Raw genomic sequence first — 17,422 nt, 5'->3', positions numbered from 1 at the left:
AACACTGTGTAATCATTACTCGAAAAGCGTAACCCGAATTTATGTTTACAAGTGACATACACCTCGTAGAGTTAACATGAATCACCTGTACGGAAACAGCCTTGATCCAAAGCACAGATACATCTTGCTTAGTCATAAAAACTTTTTTTTTTGACAATACTGTAACTTAATAATTTACAAGCTGAAACTGATCACCCAGTATTTGAAATATGTCACAGCAAGTTACAGTTATCGCTAGGACTCCACAGGAAAGAAAACTCGTAACTAAACATGCAAAGATCATTATATATACAGTGATAAAAAAATAACGATGTACATTTTCTTGTAAGAAGAAATTAAGTAAATTCTTTGTGCATTTCAGGATTGAAACATCTAACCTATATAAAATTACTTTAAAATATGAAGTCAATATTTAACCAAAAACTTGAGAAATCTCTTGTAATCTGCAATATAGCTTTCTCGTTTCAGTTTTTCTTTCTCCGACACGGAACAACTTAGGAATTTTATCCTCTAAGATATTTAATAGTAATGTGCAGATATAAAAAAATACGTCCTTTGTGGCAAGCTTGAACATATATATATATATATATATTTACAAACCTCCAGAACAAATTAGCATTAAAAACCACAGAAGTAGCAGATTGACATAGTGCTTTATTTAAGCTGTCTGTACGAAGGAAAATAATGTGCATCCCTATCATATACGTGTAAAAATACTAAGGATGTACAGTGTACAAAAAACAGTTTCTTGGAGTTATTTCACATCCTTGTGGGTCATATACTTAAGGAAATAAACAGTTTAAGTATGACCAACAGTAATACGGTTCCTTGGGTTCATAGTCGTGTCTGCTAAATATCCTTAACCGTATGACTAGATCTTGCATGGATCTAATGAAAGAACTAGCAAGGTCAAGAAATGTCACAAACTCTAAAGCTACAGGGAGGTAATTCAATTACCAATTTAGAGGTTTTTATTTAAATAAATACTTTACATTTCATGCTTGCCTGTAATGCACTACCAGGAGCAAGATAAGGAAATTCTACTGTAGACAGTACAAACAGTAGCAGCAAAGTGTGTACATTGAGGTGTAATATATAGACCCTGCAGTTAGTAAGGAAAGACCTTACTTTTGTACTCTAGGAGAAGCACATGGCCCCTGCAAGAACAGTCAGCTTTAAGAAGCCACAAGTAAAGACAGGAAGAAATGCAAAACAATACTGGAATACATGTTCTTTAAGCAACAGGAATGTACTGGAAGATGGGTTAGTGTGGAAAGCGAAGCCGTGTGCAAAACTGCCAAAACCCAAACAGAAATGACCTATTTCCTCTGAGATGGCTGCAGTACAAGAGGGCATACACTATGTCATGGAAGTCCGTACAAGCTGGAGTCAAAGGCTGAAACGTACTGTGCTCGAAAGGCTCGCCAAGGTAACCAGCCACCACCTCCTGTCCAAATCCAACCACAACTGCAAACAGCAAAAGAGGAGCTTCAAAAGTTTTTCGGCACCGCTCGCCCATTTGTCTTTCATCTGTTTCTAACACTGGTAAAAGAGAGAATCCCCCAACCCCAGGCAGCACAAAGAGGCTGCTGACTCTGAGCATAAACTCGACCATGAGGGTGTTTTGGAAGGCAGGCTTTACACTGCGAATGGAAGTCTTAAAAGGTTTTCAGATAGATAGATAATTCCTTGACAGGTATTTGCTGCAAACCACGTTCTAACTAGCTACGTGACGGAGAGCAAACCACGGGGTTTCTTCTGCACGCGAGAAACAGCTGGCCAGAGACACGGGGCCAGTTGGTCAATAGCTAGAGGTGCCCAGCATCCAGAAACTTATTGCTATTACAAGCTGAAAACGGGGGGAAACACAGGCATGTAACGCAGATTTTGAATCACCGGCTTTAGTCTGTAAGTACGAGGCCTCTGCAGAGAACTAATTAATGCCCATCTGTAAGTACTCCGTTATTTCAGTCACTCGCTGCGCCGGTGGAGACGCCTCTATGCTACCGGTGCAGAACGGACCTGCAGCGCGTTTGCTGTGCTCCTCTCTCTCTCTCCTAAGAGGGTTAAGCTCTACACGTTTAGTGTTACGAGGTGGCAGAATGAGACCCTATGTAGTTAGCATATACATCATGATATATTTCTAACTGATTATCCATCTATTACTAAAGATAAAACACAAAACATGAAAAATTGTCTAAATTAGTCTGTGTCTTTAGCTGCCTTGCAAAAATGCCCGTCTACCCCTTGACAGTCCCAGCACATGCACTGCCAGCAGTGGGCTTCATGCTAGGGCACTCAACTTCCCACATCAAGAGGCTAAGGCATCCACGTAGGAGCATCTCTCCTTTCAGACTCATCATCTACTCACGCACACAACGCAACCGGTAATACTCTGCGATATCACAGTCTTTGTGGGAGCTAACAAGATCCGAACGCAGAGATCCTTCGAATGATAATCCCACGGAGTCAGGGTTTGCGGAACTCCTAAGCCAGGGCACGCTGTCACGGCACTGCATGATGTCCTGACTCCTAGCACCAAAGGGTTTATTATTAAGATTATCATTGCTGAAGACCAAAGCTGAAGTTTATGCACATGTTCTACTATCTATAGATACAGATCTTTGTAAATGGAAAGACGTTCTCCTACAAGTGGAGCGTTTCTTGTGACATTTTGAACTCAGTCAATCAGGTACCACGGCTGCACGTAAGATGCTGGATTTCAGGACTCTTTTGGTTGAGGGCAAACCTTCCTTGAGAATGGCTGATCCCAGAAATTTACTATTTTAAGTATTAAAATAAAGTGCTTTTCTTGTAATCAATGTGGTCTCGTTGTTCAAATGCAATTCCTTCATTTAGAGCAGAAATTTTCTACTGTGCTGTCAGGCTCTTACATTACCTTTATCATCAACGGAGCACAAGGTGTAGCTTTTTTGTCTGTCTGGTTTTAACCCTTTGGCACATGAAGCTGGATTTCCTCACCTCCATTGCCAAACAATTAAAAGACATTATTTCATTCACGAAAAAACCTGATTCTAAGCAGTATGTACAATTTCAGAGCCTTGTTAAAATTTCCACACGGGAGAAAAGTGCATTATTCCCTTCAGCTTGTACAGTCCTTCCATATATTACAAAATTAACTGCTATCAGCCTGTTCTATCTAACATGTAGCAGCATTTGCAAACATGACACATACAATCCTTATCTCTAAAAAATAAATACTACTGCAGTATAACCAAACAAAAACAACCAAAACAAAACAAAAAAAAAAAAAGAAAAAAGAAAAAGAATATTCGGAGTTAAACACCTGGAGAAAAAGCTAATTCACAAACTCAAAATAAAAATGAGTAAGGCAAACATCTGTTTACCTTGGTGCACACATTTTGGTGAGAAGCAATACCATTATGCCTGTCTACATTCTTCAGCCATCAGAGGTGATGTATATCATGAAAGAAAAAGAAAAGCATGAGAAAGATGTTATCTGGTGCAAATTATAAGACCCCTTAAACAACTTCCACTGCTGCTTTTATGCCTTCATTTCTTGCATGTATAATGTTCAATTCTCCATGATTGCACATGAACCTGGAAGTTCTAAGTGGCAGGCTGGGTGAGCCCAACCCTTCTGCGTCTTCTGTAGTATCCAACAGTAATTAAAAAATAATATATATATATATTTATATATATCAACAGTTTAAGTCCTTCTTTCAAACGTCTCCCAAGCAAATTCCAGCCAGATGTTAATGACAGAGGCCTGCTTCAAGTAATGATATGCCTAACAAAAACTTTGCATATGTACATCACCACCCCTATGTTTCCTTGTTCTAACCAGCACAAACAGATGCAGGAAAATGTAATAAACTAGTCTTTTTAGACTAATTGCAATTTTGATTCACCTTCTGGAAGAAGATAAGCTGGACCAACAGGTTTTTTGTCTAGCCTCCACTGTGAGGAAAATTAGATGACTGCTTGTGCGCAGAGTACAATGCTGAAGTCGTCATCTACCTTCAACGAAACCGTTAGTAACTTCTTGACATTGCTCTTACACTGAGATTATGGGCAGCAGCAACAGCAGGGGAGTGTAGTAGAGAAAATCTCCTATTTCATGCAAAACCAAAATGGATTTTAGGTAGGTTTGGGAAAGAAACTTTCTCAATTTGGAATGGTCTCTGAAGTGCCCCTGCTACCTTAAATAGTATCTAGTACTGGTGGTGATGCTCAGGAATCTTTTTCAGTGATAAACCTAAGATGACAGTGAAGCAGCAGAACAAAAAAGTTATTCTCGTCCACTTGCAGAGTAGGAAAACTGGGGGAAATGAGGCCGCCTCTCATTGTCCATGCAGTCCATACCATCCTCGTCATCTGTATTGAGAGAGAATTTCAAAATGTCATTATATTTTTAAAAATTGTATTGCTCACCTGATACGCAGGGTATCTTTCAGCTGAAGTTACAGGCTCAAGATGAAGTTAAGACTTCAGTTGCGTAAGCTTATGGTCACACAGCAGAGTGATGCTTGCCGAAAGGATATCCTTCCAACAAGTCACCCTTCATTTCCCCTTGGGTGGGTGCGTTGGTTGGTTAGTTTGATTATGACTACCACAGGAGAACTCCCATCATTACTACCCATTTTAGCCTACTGAAAACAGGCCAGCACATCTAGCTTCTGGTAGCTCAGAAGCCAACTGCGGACTGAAGCAGCCAGGCTTCATTGTTCCTTAAGATGAGTTCAGGAAATTATAATCTCACTGTAGATATGTTTAAATATTCCTCCATTTTAAGGGAGTTAAAAACTGGTTTTAGCTACAAAATAAACAATTCATGCAGGTTCTGTATGTTTCAATTCTTTCTTACATATTATTCTTACATATTCTTACGTATTATTTTTTAGTAATCTATTTATTTTTCAGTATTTACTGGGATCACAGGAGACACAGGCTAAGCCAAATTCATAAATATTTTTATATGCGTAAGTCCTGCACTGCCAATGGAAACCGAGCACAGACGTTGCCTGTCTCTGAGAATTCAGGTCTACATTCTCACATGGATTTTTTAACAGTGCTTGCCCTTAAAGACTCTTACCGCAACTGTTATTCTATTGGTGTATTTATATGCAACCTTTTAGAATTATATATCTGTTGTATCTTCATATATTCTACATATCAAAACTAGAGTTAATCCGGGTTTGAGCAATTGCTATTAGGCTGCTTGAGTTCAACAGTGCCTCGCAGTTCTGTAACTTCAGATACAACCTCCCTTTTACGCTGTCAATTCAAATTAGGCTACTGTACCGAGCCTGTTTGCTTTGCTATCAGTTTGACCTCTGTAGATAGAAAATATAGTTTCAAATTCATTTAGTGTGATCTGTAAAACTTCGATATCCAAATAACTGGTCTAAATGTCATAAAAACTGTAACTATAAAAGATCTTTAGTTCGGCAGTTCTGGGTATTGCAACAGGAAATTATTTAAAATTATTTTTCTTCTTAAATCTACAAGTAGTTGTGTTATCTACAATATAGTATCACCTCTGTCTGCTGTGATTATGCAAAAGGGGGTTAAAACGCATTTTAATGATGGACGGTTGGTAACTGTGTACCCAGAAAAGAGAAAACTCCTTGTGGTCCTTGAACCACTGCAGCTCACTAAAAACAGCAGCAGTTTTCCAGATCTCCCTGGCACAAGAGAAAATTCACCTTCTTGCTGCTGGCAATGCTGCTTGCTGCAGCCTCAGGTGAGGCAGCCCTGACAGCTCTCTGGGAGGGCTTCCCACGTCAGCAATGCCACAGCTGGCCTCTGCACTGCTGCGAGGCATCACCCTCCATGTCGTTATCATGCTCAGTTTCACGGTGCAGCAGCCAGAGGCCACGACAGGTTCTTGTGGTAGGCAGGACATTTCCTATCATTGGTACTGATCACCTGCTCTGAATTCGGTAGATTTAAAGCTGTAGCATACACATATTTTTGTATTGCTTCAACCTTTAATGGGTAAATAACCATTCTCATGGCACATGTGGAGTTTCAAGAGCTCAGGACTTTATGGTATCAAACCAACAGACTCCAAGTTAATCCAAATTCTAGCAAAATTTCTATAAATTACAGATATGAACAAGTTCTTATCAAGATAGATAGGAGAGGAAAGGGTTAATTTTTTTCACAACAGAAAGACTTAAAATCACTTAAATGACCATGCTCAAACACTAAAAACACAAAATCCAGAGAACACTCCAGATCTATATACCAACAGAAAACCGCAGCTAATTCTGGGAATCCAAAACCAGCAAAAGATGAGCTAGCCCTGCGACAGGGCAGTCAACCTTAACCACAGCCTTTGTCGTCTACCTTTGTGATCCTCCTACCCCATCCTCCAATTTAAAAGAAATAAAAATTTCACTTAAAATGGAAATTCATTCGAGAACACATCAGCAAGATTTTAACTGCTGTGGCTTGGTAAGTAACTCTGTTAAGCCCTAGCTTGGCCAACCAGATCATGACGCGTGTGTGTGTAGCAGAAGATGACAAATATACAAGCTGTGGTGAAATTACAATTACTCCGGCGAAGAAACTCTACGCAAGGCCCAGGGCAGCAGTGACAGTATATTATTAACTTCTTTAAGAGCTCTGCTCAAGCACAGGACTTGGGAAATTTCATTTTCAGCTAACCAGTATCTACACAAGAGACATCCACTTGTCTCTGGCAGGTTTCTTTTATTTTTTTGTCTTCAAAGCATTTAAAATACGCCTAACTCACTAAACCCATACACGATCTCTGAAGCCACTAGCAGTGTCCACATGCTCAAAGCAGGATCCATGTTCCAAGCACTTTGATGAATTGGGACCTTGATTGCCAACAGCAAACGTTTGAAGCCGGCTTTTTCTCTTATTGCAAAAGAAAAGCAAAGCAAAAGCAAAGCGGAAGAGAAGAGTAAGAGGAGAAGAAAGATAAAAAAAAACAAACCACAAACAAAACCACACCAAAAATGCCCCCAAAACCCAACCCAGAGTGATCTAGCATTCTAAGCCTTGTAATTACTCCTTTGAAAGAACACTGTCATTGAGCTACTCTTACACACTTCCATATGAAGACTTTTATTAGTGAGAATGGCTTTTCCATTCCAAGAGAAAAAAACCTTACACAGTGCTTCATTATAAACTGATCATTTTTAAGTTATGCTTCTGCGTAATTTTCTGACTTACATTTTTCAGGCGGTGTTATTGTAATAGTCTGAGCTGTAAATTCTTCATCAAAATACCTCGTGTCTGTCTCAGATGTCACTTGAGGTTTAAAAGGAGGTACAAGCTGAAAGGGACCAAGAAACAAAATTACATTAGTGAACCTGAGAGCACACAAATTACTACCAGGAAACCAAGTAAGTTGTTCTTTCTCCCTACGCCGCAGATCAAATGAGCAGGTCTGTGGAGAGGCAGCTGAGTCTCTTAACTTCTAAGCAAGAAACAGATGCCATTAGCGTCAGTCTCAAAAATACTAGTTCAGAAACTAGCTAACAGCACAACACAGCTAAATTCCAAGTATCACTCTCACACGACTTGCAGATAAATTGAGCTGCATAAAGATAATTACCTAGAAACTCTTCAGGCTATTCTAATTACCCACACAGATGTCAGGCAAAGGCACCTCTAGGTATTTCACCACAACTGGGTGGTATAAGCAGTTAAGGCCAAAAGGACTACACAGAGGACACAGGAAGCACGATACATTTTTTTTTTTTCAGGGTTAGGGCCTACATCTGCACTTACCTTTAGAAGAAATTATGTGAATGTGAAAATAAATTTTATATTTGAAAAAAGGCCGGTTCATGCTTAAGTGAGTTGCTGGATCTAATCCTACTGCTTTCACAGTACAGTGGTATTTCCCAACACACAGCACTACTCTTTGTTCACAGGCAAGACTTCCTTGCCCCTCTTCTGAACCAGCCTTGCTATCCACCTTCTCCTCCAGAAAAAACACCCACAGGCCAAAGATTTTAACTGGAAGGCATATTCCCTATGGAATATCACGCTCCACGGTGCCACTCAGAAAGGACTGGTTTGGTACGTATGGTATTGCAAAGGGGTGGGTGGGGGTATGCATGTGACACTTGTGACAATGTGTTGGTTTGGACCTTCGGTGTTATCTCCTCACGTGCAACTTAAAATACACGTCCTGAAGACAGTGTATGAAATTCCCTTTCTCTGCAACAGGTTACATTAGGGCTCACTGATACTATCAGACCTCGTGCAGGGTTTGCACTAGTTTCCTGTTAACTCCCTCCTCGACTCCAGAACACCGACACCAAACAATTACTTTGGTCATTTACCCCTCAGCAAAGGAAGCGGAGCTGCTGTTGAAGCCCCTCCCCAATTTCTATGTGCCTCACACAATTTTCTATGCACGATGTACACTGCGGAAACTCTTATTTTCGATGATAATTTTTTACAACAGTAAGAGTCTTCATAATTTTACTGTGTTCAATGACAAGACTTTTTTTCTTTTTTTTTTTTTACAGTTTGGAGAGATCTGCATGAGCCAGGGAATGGTAGAAGCAGCTCTGGATGTCAGTACTAACCAAAGGAGACTAGACAATTTGAAGTCAAGGTTTTGGGCATTGCAGGATAAATGCTCAAGGAGCTAACATACATAAACTCAACATCAGGAGAGTCTTCCAGGTATAAATCCAGTTACATCCAGTGTTTAAAAACAAAGTGTTCTGTTTTATTGTACAATTCCTGCACATCAAATGAAAATTATTTTTGTCTGCATCCTGGCCATCCCGATCAATTCTGCTCTATTAAAACAGATTCCCAAAGTCGTACGTCCCCCAAGCAAAGCAGTCACACAATTCCTAAGCACAGAGTTACTCCAATGGAACACCCCGCACTGTCATTTTTCTCATTTTTTTCTGTCTTGAAGAACAACATTCAAAAAGTAAAGATTAGGTGAAGCCAAATAACCTACTCTACTTACTCTGCTCAAAGCACCTCCACTGCCCATCGTTTTAAAAGACAGTTTCACGGTTCTTAGTTCAGTATGAAAAGAAGTCCATTAGATAACAGGTTTATAACAATTTTACCACTTCCCCAATAAGGATCATTTTTCCAGATCAGAAATAGAAAACACCATTTCACAAGAATTAGAACTTTTCAAATGAAAATACAAGCTTAAGAAAAGTTTTCTTGTTTCTCAAGGACAAGAAACCGTATCTTTCCCATGGTGTAATATACATCTCCAGCAGAACAAACCACTTGCTACAAAGCAAACCAGAGACCTTTCATGCTACAGCTAATATGAAGAGGAGGAGAAAACACTCACTCTGCAGTCTTTAACAACTGTGATTTAGGTCAAAGTAGTTAATGAAGTTAACAAAAGGGAGGGCAGGGTAAGATCATAATATATAGCAACGCATGGATCTGCAACTGGAGAGGAAAAAGAGAATGCATTAGCTGACAAGTTTCTTCCTCAAAAACTTACTGGCTACTTACTGGTTTACTCAGGGTTTTCTTTCCTTCCCCCCCAATCACTGAAATGAACAGGCCTCACCATGACATTAGATCAACCCCTTGTTCTCTCCATCTGTCTGAAAGAGTAAAGGTTTTGAAAATACTTCAAAAACTATTTTAGGAAGAGAAGCACAGTACTAAATGACTCTTAAGGAACAAATAATTACAATAATAATTTCAGTGGGGTTTGAAACAAAATTCATCAATCATGGGTGACAGGAGGAAGCTGGTGTTCAATTCAATGCTCAGGAGCTAGGCTTCATGGAAAACTACTATAACATCCAGGAAGTCAGGTGATGGAACTTCCAGTTACAGCACAACTTTAGCTTGAAACTCCACATGTGAAACTCCAGGCTGTAACCTGAAGGGAGGAACCCAAAGCAAGTTTATATCACTGGTGTTTCAGGATTCATCTCTCTTGTAGCAGTACCCTTCATATCCCGGACATTAAGATCAGTCAGAAACTTCAGTTACTGCAACAATAAACCATGCAGCCACGTGGCTCTCCACAACAGCTTACACTGGTATTTACATGAGCTATACCCTCACATACACCAACCAACCCCTACAGCCTATGGAAAAGAGGAAACAGTAGCTGACATTAAAACACAGAGATACAACTGGACGGAGGACAGCAGGAAGGGTTCTTAATTCTTTCCACACACTCTTGCCTTCTTCCCTCACAGCATGATTTCCACCAGCACAGATGTGAGGACAACTAGAACTGGGGATCACTACTTTCGACCTGCTCTACCCCATCTTCAACAAACCAGCTGTGGCTAAGGTCTAGGGGACATTCGACTCTAGACTGCTCACCTGCCACCCAAGGCACACCTCTCCCTCTCCCAAGTCAATTTGTTCTCTGATCCTCCTATAATTGTTGGGATACTTGCAAGACACACTCCCACTTCTAATGGGAGAACCTCTAAAGAAAAAGGGAGAACCTTGCCAAGAAATTAGGAACTGGCACACAGCGCTCAGGCATCACCTCCAGAAGAAAATGAGAGAAATGCATTAAGAAATCCTTTCCTCTTAACCTTTCAGGCAAAGCAGAAGCACACAGTATGGTATAAATGATGCACACAAGTGTATGCAGAGGGACACAGTACTTCACTACCACTTTCAGGAGACTGGGAACAGAAACATTCAAGACAGATTTTGTAAGCCATGTCACCAACATGCCAGGCCATGATACAGAAAACTGGCAATCATCCTTCTGGAAGGATGCCACCTTTGTTCATTAACTGTCAGATTTTATTTAGAAACTGAAAGTAAAATCTCCACAAATTTCAGCCGTAATGAAACCATTAGAAAGACAAACAAGGTGCAACTGCTGCAGAGATAACCACTTAAGATTGACACAGAGCCTGAATAAGAACTGAGAAGCTTCTCCCTACGTCCCAAGGGAAAAGGAAGCTGAGGTTTAATGACGAAGAACAAAACACCCAACATAAACTACAGCTCTGAGGTGGCAACATGAAGATGCCACTCTACAGCCAGTGGCAGTTCGTGTTTGGTGCCACATGGAAATGGTATCCAGCTGTTATTGTCATAGCTTTTCCCTACTTCCGACTTGAGAATCCAAGAGTAATGTGAGCACCACAAGGCACGCCCAGTAACCTGTGCCCAGAACGAATAAAATGAGCTTTTGAAAAGTACAGGTCAGTCTGCACGAGAACTGCACTGATCAGTCCCAGCTGCCAAGCTTTAGTACGGGACAATTTTCCTCCTAGTGGTCTAGAAGGCTGCACCTCCAGCACCCAACAATTTACTCTAAGGACCAGAAATACAGATTTTCTGGGCTTATGCATTACACAAGCACATGTACATAGATGTGCGTGTGTGTATAAATAAATAACGTCAAAACTCAGTGTGAGTTCAGTGACTATAGGAGTTGATGTTCAAGGCAAAAATCCAATTTCACACCTATCTGTCAAGCTACACCTGCACTGGCCAGTTCCACGGCTTGATGTTAGAAATGACAGCAGAAGCAGTATCAAATTCTTAAGTGTCTTTATTATGTCCAGTGAATGGCATTTCCATTTGGCATCTATTGAAAACAACATGTGAGGAACACCACTGCTCAAGACCTGGGAAACCTGCCACCCAGCTCTCAGGGGAGGGTAAGGGGCGGGTACAGTACCTGTTTCAGTCACACAGAGATGGGAAGGCTCTATTCTACACCTTCAGCTTTCACACATTTACTGAACAACTGCACAAATACTTCAGCATTGCAGAAAATACGTAACTTTATTAGCTCAAAAATAATCTGACAGGAGTCATTTGTCTTGGTGTTGTATTTGGAAATGGCTGAAGCTACTTCAAAGTAACTGATGCATTCAGTCTGCCAAATGACAAATATGCTTAAGAACATCAAGCTGATCTTCCTTCTCCTTTTAATTTAAAGGGAATTTTCCTTCTAATGAACTCAAAATTAACACTACTGTAAGAATATCAGTGAATTATTCAAATAAATGAGATGGATTATAATCTCAAAACTCTCAAACACAGTAATTCTTTACACATCATATAACTACTAAAGAGTGAGCACTATTGTTCAATTTCAGGTTTTATGCATGAGGAATAACTATTTGAATCTGACTTATTGTTCAACTTCAGTATGACATTCCAAGCTGTCCAATTAAAAAACCATCACTGCTGCATCCCAACATATATGCCTCTCCTTTATTAATAAATTACAACGTATGACATGCATTCTACTTTTCTCATAGCTTACAGATTTTGAAAATTTATTATAAAAATAACTACAAAACAGGTATTTTAATAATTCCTTGTATTATTATCATATGCTGTATTTCAACAATTTCCATTACTACTTATTCAAGTATGATATATATCAAATACTGTGCCAAATGTTACAGTTCTTTCTGACTATGAAAGCTGAATTACATATTGGTAGTTAGGTGTTCACAACTTGATGTGCAGAAATCAAACTTTCACCTACCTTAAACCTTCCTGGAGAACCAAAACTGCAAACTTATTATTTTCAAGAATCAACAGATGAGACAAGAATCAACAGACGAGATTAGCCAAATCAAAATGGTGGAAAAACCCAAACTGTACTGAGAGAATGCAGTCACACCACTGAATTACACCTTTGTATTTCCTCACAAGCATGCTCAGCTCGAAGTGCTGAAAACATCTCACAATTCACAGATTGTCAACTCCGAAAAAAAAAGTATTTGTATTACCAAACTAGCTAACTTACCAAATGACATTCCAAGTAAACAGTCTATTTTCACATAAACTGAAACTCACTAACTTACAAAACATCACAAAACATTTTAAAAGGACACTAGCAAAGCTTGTCTCAAAATTCTGTATTTCTCTGACGCGTATCTGACAACGCATGTTCCCTCATTTGTCTATCTTTTAAGCTTCCGTCAAAGCAAATGCTTGGTGACCCTAAAAATCACGCAGAGATACTAACAACACAACACCTTAGTTCAGTCTTGCAACATTAGATCATCAGCAACAGTATTTTAATCAAATGTAAAGTCCTTTAAAATACCGATTTTCCTTTCCTAACAATAATCTTCTGTCCTTTTTCTGATATTAGCTCATTACCAAAGGAAACAGGAGCTGATTGGATTATGCAATCTGTCAATCTGTATGCCCTTCCCTAGTAAATTTTGAATGGCTGGGCAAATACACCGTGATGGAGAAAAGACTAGAAACACAGACACTTCTCTCGGAACTACTTAATCTCATTTACTGAAGAGAAGAGAGACGTCCCTGTCCATCCCCCCCTAACTAGCATTTCCACTGAGGGAAAGATGGCAATTGGAGTTTCAAGCCAGTCAGCAAGCATTCATACACGGACTGGTTCATCCCCGTAGCCAGCCCAGAAGCCGGCAGTCCACTGACCAGTCGCAGCTGCAGCATGGCCGGGCGCTAGAAACACCCCGCGGACCTGGCTAGGACACTGCCTGTGGAGGTCCAAGCAGGGGCATGAGGAACAGCTCAGATTTCAGTGGAGGGAGGTCACACAACACAGATCCACAGGAAGGCAGACTTCAGCAGGTGGTTTTACCCACAGACAAGCTCTGTTTTCCAAGTGATACAATGGACAGAGAGAAACTACAACTCCCAGAGACAATTTAAGAATGAGACACCCTTGTAGATATTATCCTCCCTGTAAATTCAAGTACCGGAGGGTGCCACAGATACTTCTGGGGGAAGGGGTGGTAATCGCACGCCCATATAGTTTAAAGTATCACTGGAAACACAACGGAAAGATCAGACTGATTAGCAGTTTTCTGATCTTTTTACTACTTCACATGGCAACAACACAAAAGCAAGTAACAAAGGTCATTTCTACGGGCTTTGTTGAAGGCTTTGTTGCCTGCCTTTGTTGAAGGCAGGGCTTTGTTGCACTGCAGATAATTGTACAAAAATAGTACGATTCAAATAGCAACTGCCTAAAACCAGATGCTGGTATTTTCCTATTTCCTTCTTGCCATTTCCCTTAGAATCTGATACATGAAAGTACTCAGACATGCATTTATTTTATTTTATATAGCAGATTTTTATATAGCAAATTTTGTCAGGCCTGAACCCAGGGATTCAATCATGGGATTTCATCATCTGCTGTTGCTGTATCTTAAGTAAAGGCTGAAGAATAAGCAACAGCTTCTTGCGGCTATCAGACTTCATGCTGAAAGTCGCTGTCTCCACACTCAGATAGGATCCTTCCCAAATGCTGCATCCGCAGCAAAGTCAGACACCCCAGCTTTAACCTTTACTGCCATTTGTCCCTACTCCCTTTCCCAGTATTAACAAATAAATCTGTTAGCACTCCCTTATTTGCTTCAGGATCAAAGGTTATCATCAGGAATCAGGAGATACGCATATCTCAGTCCAAATTCCTATACGGTTCCTTTCTTCCCTCATCCATATTCCACGCAATAAGAAATCTAGACTTCACTAAAAGGTCTGGATCTCCTTTGCCACGAGGCTGCCTAAGTGCTTCAAGCTGCAGGCCTGAAGACATACCTGAATTCCTATCTTTAAGTTAATGCTCATGTGGTTTTTGTTTGGTGAAAGACCCTAGACAGAACATCCGTCAGCTTAAGAATATTTCTGCAACCCAAATCAAAATATGCTAAAACAATTCTTAAATGAGTAACAGAGAAATTTCAAAAAGCTTCCTGTCTCTAGCTAAAAATAAAACAAATATTTTATTTAGAACTATCTGGGCTTTTGAAGTCTTTGGATTTTGCCAAACTATTCAATTTCTCATACTCAGGCATGGAGATAAAAACTCATCAGGACTGAGATGATCACAGGAAGAACCTGGCATAGGCTGCTCTCTTTCATATGCACTCATGGTTCTTCTGCCAAAAATAAACACATCTGATCGCAAATTCTAACTACTATACACTTTTCATTTAAAGGCAACAACCTTCTCTGCTCCAGTGTGCCATACATTTTACTATCATTGTGTAGTACCAAATTAGTTTCACTAGTCAGCAGCATCAGAAAGTTAGCAATTCCATTTGACCGTTTGGATTCATTTGACTTGACAGAGCTACTCTTATTTGCATGAAATACTCTAAAGTTTACTGATACTTAATTCTGTCTGTAATCACACCAGTAAAGTGATAACCTAGAAGTACAGAGATGTACTTGATATCTAGTGAAAAAGATAAAATTAGTGGCACAGGAGCACAGTGTGTGCATGTACAAAACTATTCGCCAGCAACTACTTGGAAAATACATGGTGTTTTGTTTTCCATTACTCTGAACGTGAACTTCAGTTCTTTCATTGCTAACAGAAACACACTCCTAAACTGCAGCCAGAAATTTCATGGTGCATAAACCTCAGGCAAGAATACTGCGAATTACTTTTACTATGCAAATAATTACATCAACTATCAACTTCACCGAGTGACCCTACTGCTGAAGACTACTGGTAATTAACAGCAACAGAAGCAAGCATAGACTAAATCTATTTGAAATCAAATTTGTTTCATGCACATTCCTCCTCAGTTATTTTAGAATACCGAAACCTCAAAAATATTCATATAAGTATTCTATTAAACATACTCAGTGAAAGTTCGTTAACCTTATTATTACGTTTGAAGTTTGTATTTCAGAGCACAGTCTTACACTCTGCATACTTCAGAACTGGTAAGACTGCGTGTGCAGAGGGAACAACTGGATGTTTTAACCAGACAGACAAATAAATGGTTTTGTAATAAGAAGAAAATTAACTTTTAATTAAACAGAAAATATATTGCCAGAAGCCATTTTCTTGAGTTATTTTTCCATAAAGAACACACTGAGCACCCACACTACACAAAAGCAAATCCTATGATCCTTGAAGTTAAGTGTTCGGCAGAAATTCAATTGATTCTTTACTGGCAAATTTATTTTCTCAAAAGCAACAGTGGACAGAGTAAACAATGAATGACACAATTTCTCCAGTTAGAATACTCCAGTAAACCATATCCACCTCCATAAGCATAAAAGCAAAATACCTGCATTTAGATATAGTTCTATGTATTTACATAAAGCAAAATACCTCCTTTATTTTAATAGCTCAGAATAAGATCTTGACTGAAAAACATCTGCCACGTTCATTTCGAAAGACTCAAAGCGCATACTTAAAAATTAAGAGTATCCATATTTTCTTAGTATGTTGAATAAAGTACAGAACCGAGAGCTCTATTTCTAATGTAAAAGAATTAAGAAATCTTTTTCAACAGAGCAAGAGTAATGTAACAGCTTTTTCTTTCTCACCCACTCCTAGCACATTGCAATCCAACCAATTTTGGTGTTTAAAAAACTCCAGAAAGGTCCTCAACTTGTATTTTTAGATTTTATCCTCCAAGTGCTTCTCTACAGTGTCCTTACACAACCAACCAGTGGTTGAGCTCATAAAGTAACCTGATTAATATACTTGCTCAGATTGATTTTTTTTTTTAGAGTTTCTTGAAACCTCATGGTACTGCCAGAGAAAAATCATACTTGTATCGAGTAACTTCAGAGTACCATGTTTTGTATCATAATATACAGGCCTTATTTCAATTTTGGTATTTGTCAGAGCAGTACCATACCAACAACCACACATTTTTAGAATTCCAGTTCAATGACAACTGAAGAAGCAGTTTGTATCATTGACATTGTGGCATAAACATATTCTGCTCATTCGTATGTCTTCCATTTTCCTTTTATTTGGACAATGAAAAAAAGAGTAAAATCTATCTTTTAAAATTACAGAGCTCAGCTTAACTGGCAGATTAACTATGTAAAACAGTTGAGAAAAAAGAAAAGGCTTTATCAAAATAGAAGGGCTTTAGAGCAACAAGTAAATTCTTACACAAGTACTGAGATAAAATCAGCTTCTGTATATAAAACAACTAAGGTCAAATTGAGTTTCAGTACTGAGTAAGATAAATTCATTTTCTAAAATCATCCTCAAAGTATTGGTCGTTACAGGAACAGGACTGGGTTTAGAGAAAACTGTTCCGATTGAATTCCCAGTACTCGATTTCTCCACAAGCTGTTTTGGCTCAGTGTTTTAATGCTATTTTAGTTTTCTTAGATATCTCTTTAAAAATAAGTTTGAAAAAGATGTCTACTTAAACACAATCAGAAAGCAGATTTTTGCTATGAGTCCTTTCCAATCAATTCATTTTCCTATTTCCATACGACAATTTTTCAATAAAAGGCCAAAATAAAAAGACAATGCAGGATAAAATTCCATTACCTTTTCTCACATTATCTTGAAACATACAAGAAGGGCCAGGAAGAAAAAAAGAAAAGGAAAAGATTTGGACATTTACATAATAAAAGAAAAATCTTTGCTGAGTTTAGGTTGGACTGCAAAATTTATTTTTGTTCCACTGACAAATTATTACTGAAAACCAAAAGATTAAGTAAGTGCACCTAGTTCAGAATAATT

At 39.0% G+C, this 17,422-nt stretch overlaps 1 protein-coding gene across 1 annotated transcript in view; it reads right to left on the bottom strand.

Annotated features, from left to right (window-relative positions):
* Positions 1-4,120: 4,120 nt before the first annotated feature.
* Positions 4,121-17,422, bottom strand: part of LOC104495793 (RAC-gamma serine/threonine-protein kinase) — a 43,922-nt gene continuing 30,620 nt past the window's right edge. The window contains exons 9-10 of the mRNA XM_010138809.1: positions 7,192-7,294; positions 4,121-4,359 (exon numbers count right to left, since the gene is read on the bottom strand). Of these exons, the coding sequence (XP_010137111.1) occupies positions 4,274-4,359; positions 7,192-7,294 (189 nt within the window). The 3' untranslated portion in view covers positions 4,121-4,273. The remainder of the gene's footprint in view (positions 4,360-7,191; positions 7,295-17,422) is intronic.

Source organism: Buceros rhinoceros, unplaced genomic scaffold, assembly GCF_000710305.1.
Source record: "Buceros rhinoceros silvestris isolate BGI_N320 unplaced genomic scaffold, ASM71030v1 scaffold5976, whole genome shotgun sequence".
Taxonomy (NCBI): Eukaryota; Metazoa; Chordata; class Aves; order Bucerotiformes; family Bucerotidae; genus Buceros; species Buceros rhinoceros.
Note: the sequence above shows the minus strand (reverse complement) of the source record. Positions and strands in the feature narration are given on the sequence as shown.